Source organism: Nuphar pumila, chromosome 13 (genome assembly GCF_984573655.1).
Source record: "Nuphar pumila chromosome 13, dmNupPumi1.hap1.1, whole genome shotgun sequence".
Classification (NCBI taxonomy): Eukaryota; Viridiplantae; Streptophyta; class Magnoliopsida; order Nymphaeales; family Nymphaeaceae; genus Nuphar; species Nuphar pumila.
This window is the reverse complement of record NC_143261.1, coordinates 95,492,517-95,504,946: the sequence shown is the minus strand read 5'-3', so window position 1 is coordinate 95,504,946 and position 12,430 is coordinate 95,492,517. Positions and strand designations below refer to the sequence as shown.

Below are 12,430 nucleotides of genomic sequence, written 5' to 3'. Positions count from 1 at the left end.
GCACTTTAATGCCTTGTCCTGAATTTTGTGCCTTAAGGACCCATCGATATGAACATAGCAAACACAACAAAAAACGTGTAAGTCATGGTAGTTGGGATGTACACCAAGAAGAGAGAAATAAGGTGACTTATTTTCCAAAAGAGTCATAGGCAATCTATTTATCACATGCACAGTAGAATGAAAAGCTTCCGTCTACAAAGAAATAGGGAGATTGCTGTTGTGCATCATACTCATTGCACCCTCATCAATATGTTTATGCTTTCGTTCAACTATCCCATTTTGTTGTGGTGTATGAGGGCAAAACATTCTTTTTTCTATCTTATTAATTTGGATAAAATGTATGAAGTCACTGGAGGAAAATTCACCACCTCCATCAGATTGAAAATGTTGAATAGATTCAGAAAACTGATTTTTGACTAGAGTGAAAGTTTTGAAACAAAGAAAAAACTTCAGATTTACTTTTCATAAAGTATATCCAAGTATAACGAGAGTACCTGTTGACAAAAATTAAGTAGTATCTGCTTCCAGAACTAGAAGTAACAGGAGCAGGTCCCCACACGTCAGAACAAATAATCTCAAAAGGCTTTGAAGCTCTTTTATTAACAGAATTAAAAGGCAGTACATGACTCTTGCATAGATGATAACTGAAACACATCTGATCACTCATTCCTGCATTCAGACTATCCTTAGGAATGAGGTTATTGGAAACAAGCTTTTCAATAAAATGACTCCCACAATGACCTAACCGACTATGCCAAACATATGGCTTATTACATTAAAAAACATTCATAACACACTTAGTCAACACTGAAGATGACATGGGGAAATTCTTTGAGATGGAATGACCAGGATGAGCAGAATCCAAGATATGTTCTTGAAAGACGTACATGTCCCCTTGCCTTTTTCCCTCAGCGAATGTTTTCCTCGTGTGAAGGTCCTTGACTTGCACAGAAAATGGAGTGAATTCAACTGAGGCATTGATTATCATCGACAAGCTTGGAGACAGAAGCAATGTTTTTCTTAATATTGGGAGCATAAAGAACATTAAACAACTTAAGAGTAGAGGTTGACATAGGAACAATGGAGTTTCCAATGTGAGAGACAAGGTGATGAGTTCCCTCTCCAGTGACGATGCTACATTTACCAAAATAAGGGATAGGATTAAGAATCTTACCAGCATCACCAATCACATGGGTTGCTGCACCAGAGTCAATATACCAAGTCCCCTGATCACTTTGCTTCAGATTTAATCTTGCCAATGCAGATAACAGTAACTCTCTGATTTCATCATTAGCCTTGACACTACCAGACTCTCTTGATATCTGGTTGTGGGGACTTTCCTTTATTCTGAGGATTAAACCAACAATTTGCCTTAATATGTCTTTTTTTATTGCAAAGATAACAAGTGGGTACTGTCTTTTGCCCTTGCGCATTTGGCATCATATTTGGTGTAGGCAGCAATCCACGTCCACTTTGTCCTCTCCGTCCTTGTCCTCCTCTTCCACGAAACCCAAAACCTCCTCATCCTCGCCCATATGACATTCCTATAGCAAGAACCTCCTGAGCATGTGTGTTGAGCATGTGTGTGAGAGTGTGACTCCTAAAAAAAAACCCTTCAGAGTCATTTCATACTGAATCAACTTGGCGCGCAACTCTTCAAAAGTAAGGAGGACAGGCAAGCACAATAGAGAAGTAACAATCATGTTGTAATCAGGCCCTAGCCCAGTCAGAGTCTGCTGAACCATATCTGTGTCACTTACCGTGCACCCCACAATAGCAAGCTGGTCTGCGATAGTCTTCATCTTATTTAAAAACTCCATGATGGTCATACTGTCCTTTCTGAGCAACTGAAACTCTCGCTTCAAAAACACCATTCTCGCCTGCGAAACTTGAGAATATGTCTGAACTAATCTATGCCAAAGGTGGCTAGCTGAACAATCATCAGGTATAGCTACGAGCACTTCCTGCGACAAAGTTGAAGTGATGTAGGCCACAACTGACTGATCTTTCTTTTTCCAAGTCTCGAATTCTGGATTTTTGACATATACAGTTGAGATCACCCCTTTGTTATCCTTTCTTTCACATGCAATAAATTCTGGCAGGACTGAAGTAGTTCCATCCAGATAACCAAGGCGGCCTTGACTCCTTATAAAAGGAATAATCTTGTCTCTTCCAAGTCAAGAATTTTGAGGTGTTTAATTTTTCAGAAACAAGTTGATTAAGAAAGCTTGAGGAAAGGCCCGAATGAGATGGGAAGGACGAGAAAGAATCCACAACACAAGAGAAAAGAAAATGCAAAGCACATACAAGAGGTGTAAATAAGATTAACCGTGACCCCCCCCCCCCTCCCCCCTTTTTTTAGGGTTTAGGATCAACAACTGTTCACAAGCTCAAATCTGAAATCAGTTGCCAATAGACACATTCAGATCCTACAATTAACCAATATTTTTTGCCCTTTTTTTTATATATAAATATATACTTTGCCTTGAATAGCGTGCAAAACAGATACAAAACGCAGTACACAGTAGCAAAAGGAATTTCCCAGAAAACCCAAGCACATGAATGGGGAATACTGTGCTGAAATTGGGTGACACTTTGAAAGGATCTCAAAAAGCCCAAGCACGTGAATGAAATAGATCTCAGAAATATAAGTGGCTGAAACTGGGAGGACGTTGATTCTTAAGGAAGGGGCAAGATAACAGGGAATAGATGTAATATCCAGATCGAACGTTCAGTGGGGAGAGACAAAAGAGGGATAACGGGAAGTGGATGATCTGATTTTACCAGATCACAGTCTTGTTATAAAAAAAAGGAAAAGAAGAAGACTTCACGTAGGAATAGATCTCAGCAGAAAGGGAGATTCAGATCGTGAAAAACAGATTTTGTTTAGAGGCAAATTCAGTAAAAGAGAGAGAGAGAGAGAGGCTATGAAAAAATAATTTTGACTTGGAGATCAGACGTCTCTTTGGTCATACCTTTTGTAGACTTCTTCAAACCCAACAGTGGACTGCTCTGATACCATGTTAATTTTTGTTTCACCAGGATCTGTTGCAGTGAACTCACCAGGATCTGTTGTAGTGAAGAGGAAGACACGATGGGAAGGGCTGATACCAACTGTGTATCGACTTGCAGCTAATATCACCCGCAGCTCTGAAATCGATTATTTATAGTTTGTGTTTACAAACTATTTAGGGTACTAAACTGCCCTGCAACCAAAGATGAGAATTACAATAAAGCCATTAAGTGGCACATAACACACACGGGTCTGGATCTGGCTCCAGACCCATACTGTTTTTCACATACATACATATATGTGTGTGCATGCGCACACACACATATATGTATGTACGTATTGTTCATATAAGGTTATAATGATATGGAGGTGAATGAGAACACCAACATTGATCTAAGTTTCCTCTTCTCTTCTTTTTCCTTCTGCCTATTTTCTTTCTCGGTTGCCTACTATCTCAGTAAAGTTCTAGACTTGCAATAACTTGTACCAGAGCTTCACTTGCCTATTATCTCAGGAAGTTTTAGTTGCAAGTTGCAACTAACTTGCACCAGAGCTGTAAGGCAGGTATTTTATTGGGTGCTTACGTACCTTCTCACATCTCTTCCCTGTTCCATCAATTTCTATTACCATGGTCTTTAGTAAATTTCGTATCGAAATTATCATTTGCTGAAAACTGTCATGAAATTCTATAGTGAAGGCTCCTCTTTCATTTATTAAGGATTTTCCATTGTGGTATATGTACCAAATTCTCTTATTATATCCGAGTACCTGCTTTTATTTGCATGTTTGTTGTTGGCATCTTTATGTTTCAGTATTTTTGTACCTTGTTATTGCCAATTGGTGCTAATATCTGGATTTTTTAAACGTCAGTGATTCTTGAAGTTAAGGTTATATTGCAATGGCTGCTTCTCTTGTTGCGTCTCATGGCCTATTTTTATATGCAGGTCATAGCGTTTCTGTATACTGCTATGAGAAGTGCTGATCTGGGACTTAGAACAGCACTTATAGTTACACCTGTTAATGTTCTACATAACTGGAGGCAAGAGTTTATAAAGTGGAGACCTTCTGAACTGAAGCCACTTCGTGTATTCATGCTGGAAGATGTTTCCAGGTATGAATTGCTTTTGCTGGTACTTACAGGTCGTGCTAATGGATTACTACTTTCTATTAGGTGAAAGCCATACAGATTGTTCCAATAATCTATTTTAGCTGAACTCCTTACTTGAGTATTTGTTAACTTGGTATCAAACTGTAGCAGTAGAAGAAAGGAGAAGAAGGAAAGTAGGGATAGCACGTGATGGTGTGACCTCTTCTCTGTTCCGTTGGATGAGGGGAAATGCCTGTAACAGTGTAATTTATGATAATCCCTTGTTAGGATTACAAACAGTCTGTACTTTTGGTATGAGATTGCAAAGGGACCATTTGGGTGTCCCATATGTTCTAAATATTATCAATATTCTAAGAATGTCAGGTTAATAACTGTTTTAACTTGAAAGAAGAAGAAAAAAACTAAACCAATCGCACCTTAACATGCCTCATCAAGTTGTAATCGTGGTTCTTCTATAATGATGCCTTGCTCTTGATGACCTCTTGGTGAATATGTCGGTTATCTGGTTCTTTGGTTCCATGGGTTTGATTCTTTCTTCTCTGATTCAATCTCTCCCAAACAAAGTGTAATCGATTTGAAAGTACATTGTCTATCATGGAAGATAGGATTCAGTATTAATGCTATGCTAGAGCACTTTTATTATCACCAGATGTAATGGGATGACATGCAATAATTCACAATGCACTCACTAGTCAATATATCCACATATATATTTATTTATTTTAGAGATGATTTCATCAATAGTTCTAAACTTCAGTGCTTGATCTGGTTATACGTCTGTTTTCTACTATTCAATGAGATCAGCTTCCTGCCCAAGAATATACTATATCACTAAAACTGATTTTTCTAGTGACACGGTCTATGCCCAAGCAGCATTATTGTACCCAATAACTGATTCTCTTTATTTGTCACATTCTTATGATAAACAAAGTGCTGACCAATATTGCCCTTTATGTATGTAAGATCCTCCTTAAAGCCTCCATGTGTGTTTAGTAAGGAAATGGATAAATTAGCAAATTTGATTAACTGTGCATAATATATTTGACCTTGTAATGGTAAGATACTGAAGATCCTCAAACATGCTTTTATATTTCTTTGGTTCTTTCATGGATTCTCCTCTCCTTCAATAGCCTTTTGTTCATTGTACAAGGTGTATCTATGGGCTTACAGTTCACTATATTCTTTTAAGGACAACTATTGCGTTATTTTTGTTGCAATTATTTAGTCTCACTTTTGAATCTATCAATTTTAATGTTGAGTAGATATCTTAATACTCTTAAATCCTTCATTTGATATCTTTCATGAAGAATTCCTTTTTTTGATCTATAAGAGCTATGAAACTTCATTATTATTTGGCTAAATAATTATATCACCATCCTCTTTCACTACGGTGTCTGCATCACAACTGATCAATGGTGACCCATCACCGACTGCACATTGGTTGGCCTTCAGTTGTTATACCACTTGAGATCCCCTTCCCCATTGGGAAGTACACCCAGCTTCAACCTTGTGGCAAGGGATGCCACCCCTAGAAGCAATTAGAAAACAATCATTAAAAATAAGTCAGTACTGTCAATGAAATCTTTCCTCTTGTTTAATCTAGTTTATTCAAAAAATGGCCAAGCTAGTACCAACATAGTCATTTTGTTAGCCAGCACATGGGTGAATGTGACTGTTTTCCAGTTGATGGTGGCTAGAAAACAATTAGATTCATTCAATGCTTGATGAAAGCTTTTGAACCAAGTTTGTGAGCCTTAGTTTAGTCCAGCATAAACCCCCAAGCCCTCCTTGCTCACCTGGAAGCACACCCAGCTTTGGCTTTAAAGTGTGGGATGTGCATCCTGGATTTTTGAACTGATGTCTTTTCAACTTGGGATGTCATGAGCCACAACTGATCAACATGATTTGGGTGCATCTGTCAAGTGGAAATTTAGCAGCTCATGTCAGGTGTATGTCTTTAATCTAAACTGTTTCAACAGCAATGAAATTTTAGCAGGCTCATCAATTGAATGTTACTGATGTGGGACATAACATAGACTATGCAAATCCAGGTTAACTTCAGTCTGAAGCACATCAGTTGGATCTGGCTGGATACAGCAGAACCAAGACCAAGGTTGCCAGACTAGGAAGTGGAAGCGGGAAACGATACGGGAAGCAGAATCGAGAAGCGAGAAATACAAAAAAATATAAGAATGAAATGAGAATCAAAATGGAACACAAATAAAAACTAAAATAAAAGTGGCTATTCTTAGATTTCATGATTTTTTAGTGTAAGAATTAAATTTGTAACAAAATCTAAAAATGATTACCAATTTAGAGAAAGCACATGGAAGTGAGTGAGAAGCGTGATAGAAAACACATAAAAAACATGAAAAGTAGAGTGAGAGAACATATAAGAATAGTTGAAGCGTGTGAAAAACATAGAAGCATGGGAGAATCGAGATTCTCATAAAGTTTCGGAAGCAAGGAGTATTGCGCTTCCGAAGCGAGTTTCTGGGAAGCTGGCTTCCCACCTATTTAAGAAGCTTCTGGTAACTCTGACCAAGACTAAGATAATGCACGTTGGATTTGGTAGGGTTCAACATGGAAGGACAATATAACTGGGCACAAGACCGATATGATCAAGTTAGTTGTGTCAGGCGAAATCAACTGGTATTGTGCAGTTTGAACATGTCCTGGGATAAAGAGACATGAAGACAGTTTGGTCTATATGACCTCAGCATTGTTAAAACAAAATTGGAAAGTCACAAGAAATTAAAAGCCGGCCAATAGGACAGTCTCTTCCAATCAAAAGTGAATGATGGCGTATATGGAAACAGTGACTGGACCATGGATATATTTGAAGTAGGTGTCCAGATCTAAGCAATAAAGGAAACCTGTTAATTTCTTTGAGTAGTTTAGATTGACCCTGGCCAGAATGCTGTCCACAACTTGAACCATTTTTGCTATATCCTCCCCCTGCTGGGGCTTCTACATGGATGTCCTAGATTCTAAGATGTGCTTTTAGGTGCCCATTCTCCATGAAATGGTCCAAACATGGGTTCAAAACCCTCTGAGATTGTGGGTTGTCTCAAACAGAGAACCACTGGTTGATTGTGTTGCACATGGAATTATAACTGTTGGTTGTTCATGCACACACAAAGAGATCTTCCTTTGCCATTTGACGCTCTTGCTTGTTTTGCATGTGATGTGATTGCTTTGCAGGTTATTCAATTCAGTTGGCATACTTGCATGGAGTTAATAAGCCTTGGAATGTATACAGGATCAAATTTTGCTTCTGTGACTGGCGCACACACGCAGGGCTCTAACTTCCTTTGGTGACCATGTAGAAACACGGAGTATATGTACATGCATATAAACTATCCAAACATCTAGACAACTGATTTTTTTGATTTATCACATACTAGTTGCTGATTTTTGCAGAAACTAGTTTATTGTTCTTGTGACCTATAACATGAGATGATTGATCTCATCAACTCTAACATGACATATGCAAAGCTGTTCAGGGATACTGCTACAATGCTCTCAATGTGCCGCTATGGAGTTGACATAGGGAGAACGACACACAACTTTTAATGAGAAACTGATGTAGACTAGCGCCTCCAAATGACATCTTTGAATTGTCAAGGTTAAAACTTGGGTAAGGTTATCTTCTTCAATGATTGCAAAAACTAAAAAACTTTTAAGAATAAAGTGGGGACATATATACATCCCAAAGAAACCAATCTTGTTAAGAAAATTTTAATTAAAACTAATCTCTTCTTAGATAAGTTTTCATGAGATATGCATAGAATAAAAAAAAGGCCAAGAATTCTAATCTAACCAATCTCTTTGAAGACACTATCAAAGAAACCTTTTGGTTTCTTAGTTTACCTCTTGGGTATGGAATGTTTTCTTTGAAGATTTAATGTGCAGTAATTGCTTCACATGTTAGTGTTATGCATACATCATGTGTGTGCTGTTGAGATGTGATTTGGTTTGGATCCATGATCTGGATCCAGATCTGGTTTCAGAATTGGAATGGGTTATGTACTGATGTATTTTTTGTTTATCCTATGTGCTGATGTATTTTATGTTTCCTATATTTACCCCTTATCTTGTATAGTAGGTTTTTAGAAATATGGCGTATTGCTGTAAATGGACATGTACTCTTAAAAGGCAAGTTGTTAATATAATAGAAGAGAACCCATACGTCTTTGGCATTGACGTTTTGGGGTTTTGGAGCATCCTCTTCTTGCTCTCATCTTCTTTCTTCCTCAGCATGAACCCAGTTTGCATGGTACGAGAGCGGGTCTGATATTAAAATTGATCATCAAGGTAAGATCAAAACCTTGGCTGCGAATATTTCTTCTCAATCCTTTTCTCCTTCTCTTCACTGCGTATATCTTGATTTCCCTTCTTTCCTGTCTCCTTCGATTCCTACTGCTATTCTTTGGGTTTATTGTTTAACCCTAAATCAATCTTGTTTTCTTGTTTCTAGCTTGAAAATATTTTTCCAGATTTGGATCCATTTTCAGATCTGTGAAAGTTATATTCACGTGAAGAAAAATATTTTGACTTACTCTTTCAGATCTGGGTTATGCATCTCTTCTAAATAATAAATAAAAAAGGGGAAAAAGTACTTGGATCATTTTATTTACTCAATTTGAGTTGGGTGCTCGAGTTAATCTGATTTTTCATTCTTTCTGATGTGCGTCAAAAAAAGTTTACTGCAGAAAACTGACAGTCTGCATATTTCAAATTGTTTGTGTTTATGGTTTTCTGGTATCAGATTTATAATCCTACATTCCTTTATTCATTCTTGACACCCGTTTCTTATTCATATCTTTTCTCTCTTTCTACCTGTAATCAACATTGGTTCTTCGGTATCCTCATCCCTTTATGCTAGTTTTTTGAATCAGCTTGTTTCTGAAAAACTTAACAATACTATTTTTCTCACCTGGAAACGACAAATCATCCCATTCATTCACAACCAAGATCTTTTGGGTCACCTAAATGGCTCGATCGTGATCCCCTCCCCCCCGGAATTCATTGTTCTGGAAAGGAAAGATGATAAAGATGCTGCTCTAATTACTCATGTTGGCAATCCTGAATATGTCTCTTGAATGAAGCGTGCTCAATCTGTCGTGGCATACATTATATCTACCTTGTCTCAGGAAAGTTCTGATTAGTATACCCGATGACTGCAATGCCATGGAACTTTGGGTTAAGTTGGTTCAGACATATTCTCAAGTTTCTGAAGCAAGGGTCATGTTTTTGAAGGAGTTTAGAGGCCCAGGCACCAATAGATAGACAACTTTTGTTGGCAGCACTTGTAGGACCCAATTTGAAACAAAATGAACAAGGAGTTTGGTATGTTGATTCAGGGGCAGCCAATCATATCACTGGGGATGCGGGTAAATTTTGAAATTGGATCCCTTATTTTGAAAACGATAGTCATTACTGGAGATGGTACTCGACATCCCATCACTTGCACTAGAAAAGTTTCTATTCCTATGTCTCTTTCTAGTCTTCAGTTGTTAATTGTCTTTCTTGTTCCAAATATTAAAAACAATATAGTGTATGTTTCCACGTTAGTTGATTATACCAACTCATGGATTGTTTTTACTCCTTCCGTTTATGTGAAGGATCTTCACATGAAGAGGACGTACGCTGAAGAGCAGAGGGAAGGAAACATGTACAATCTTCAAGGAAGATTCGGTGACTAGAGTCAATAAATGCTTGCAACAGTCCAAAAGTCTGTCTTTGTCCTCATGTTTTGTTAATGAGTCCATGTCAAGTAATTCTAGTCTTTGGCATAGCCGTCTTGCGTATTGTAATGAAGATTTCATTAGAAAGCTCATTTTCAATAAGCTAATTTTTGTTTCTAGTGAGAGTCAAGAATTTGAGTCATGTTTGTCATAGTTGCCGAGTGTCTAAGAGTCATGTACTTCCGTTTATTTCGAGCAATAAAAGAGCTTTTAAACCTTTTGAAATCATTCACTCCGATGTATGGGGTCCAACTCCTAATTCTTCTTCTAGAAGTCGATTCTATGTGATTTTTGTTGACAATTTTTTCTGGTTCACTTGGATATATTTTATGAAACATAAGCATGAAGTTTTTGACATATTCAAGAACTTTCATGCTATGGTTCAAAATCAATTCTCTTTGTCAGTCATGAATTTTCAGTTTGATGGTGGGGGAAAATACCCTTCAAATGACTTTATTGAATATCTTAAAATGAACAGGATTAATCGAAGAGTGTTATGCCCTCAAACACCTCAACAAAATGGGCTTGCTGAGAGAAAGCACATGCACATTGTTGAGAGTGTTTTGGCTATGATGGATGAAGGATGTGTTCCTATTCACTTATGAACATAAGCTTTTCATATTACTGTCCATGTCATTAATATGCTGTTGATGAAAATAATTCAGGATAAGTCTCCTTTTTATAAACTATTTGGTAGAAATCCTGATTATGGACTCTTAAGGGCTTATGGGTGCATTTGTTTTGTGCATATTGGCGCATCCTTGAGAAACATGTTTGACAAAAAGGCATATGCCAGCAAATTTGTTGGTTATGCTGATGAATATAAGGGATATCGGTGTTATGACATTGAAAACAGATGCATCCACATATCAAGGAATGCGATCTTTGATGAAAATAATTTTGATCACAAAAATAATGGATATGAGAGTTCAAACAACTAATATTTATCAGCCTTGGTTGAATGCAAATCTTTTCCTAGCAGAGAATGATGAATCAGTCCAAGGAAATGTTGATGGCAATTCATGTGAAGATGAAATACATGAGCTGCTGTCCGAGAATCAGTAGTGTGCTGATCAAAATAATCAGCAAAACAACCTTTCACATGAAGATCTTTTTGCTATACAATGGAAGATTCAAAGGTTAAGTATACAGCCGCAGAAATTTGGATAAAGATAACTTGGAATTTTTAGAGGCTGAAACATTGACAGACAAGGTGCAGCATAATGCAGCCAGCATTGAAGGTGATCATATGCATCCTGATGTGAGGAGATCCACTCGAATCAGACATCCAGTGGAAAGATTGGTCAGTTATGAGAGTTTCAGTACACATCATCAATTATTCTTGATTGTTGTCTCAAAACATGAAGAGCCCAAGCCATATCACCTTGCATCAAAGTCAGATAGATGGATTGAGGCCATAATGAGGAAATAAAGGCATTATATGAGTGCCAAACATGGGATATTGTCCCGAGACTTGTTGATAAAAATGTTGTTGGGTCGAAGTGGGTGTATAAGATTAAATATAAACATGATGGAAGTATAGAAAGACACAAGTCCATATTGGTGGCAAAATGATTTACACAACATGGGCTGGACTATGATAAGACCTTTAGCCCAGTGGTAAAAATGGAAACCATACATACTTTTTATCTCTTGCAGTTGACTATGGTTGGACATTAAACCAACTAGATGTCAAAAATGCATTTTTGCATCGAGATTTGAAGGCGAAAGTTTATATGGAGCAACCTAAGGGATATCGTGGTTTGAGAGATTTTCCCTTGAGATTCAAAAACATGGATTTATCAGGTCACAACTTGATCATTCCCTCTTCATATATAAAGGTATGGGATGGCTAACAATTCTGCTCATTTATGTGGATGATATAATAGTTGCAGAAAATTCTGAGAAGCATATTGTAGAAATCAAAGAAGTTTTAAGTTGAAGGTTCAAAATGAAAGACTTGGGAAAGCTGAAATATTTCTTGGTTGTCGAAGTTGATAGAGGAAAGGACACTTTGTTGTTGACACAACACAAGTACACCATCGATCTGATAAATCTGCTAATAAACTGACGTGATCTGCAGAAAGTGTGAGAAAAGGAGGGGAAGAGAAGAGGTTTCAGAAATCGGCAGTCAATCTATCTTATTGCTGCACTAATGTTTCATTAGTCTTAATAGGGTTACAATGATCTTTTTACAAGGACAAAAGTGCCCCTTGTTAGTAACACATGTTACATTATAATACAACTAAAGCAAAACTCATGAATGAATATGGATCCTTTATCAGATCCATATCCAATCCATATTCCACATTCTAATACCCTCTCTCAAGTTGTGCATGGGGTTGAACCATGTGCAACTTGTTCTTCAGATACCAAAAGCGGTGACTTGTAAGACCTTTTGTAAACATATCGGCAACTTGGTCTTCTGAAGGCACATAAACTGGTTCAATCTCTTTGTCGGCTATCTTTTGTCTGATGAAATGTTGATCAATTTCAATATGTTTAGTCCGACTGTGATGAACAAGATTGAATGCAATTTGTATAGCACTTCTATTATCA

The 12,430-nt window shown here is 37.4% G+C and overlaps 1 protein-coding gene across 1 annotated transcript in view; it reads left to right on the top strand.

Annotated features, from left to right (window-relative positions):
* LOC149819299 (protein CHROMATIN REMODELING 20-like) overlaps window positions 1–12,430 on the top strand; it is a 141,503-nt gene that overhangs the window by 39,385 nt on the left and 89,688 nt on the right. The window contains exon 14 of the mRNA XM_089985505.1: window positions 3,958–4,124. Coding sequence (XP_089841631.1) covers window positions 3,958–4,124 — 167 coding nt within the window. The remainder of the gene's footprint in view (window positions 1–3,957; window positions 4,125–12,430) is intronic.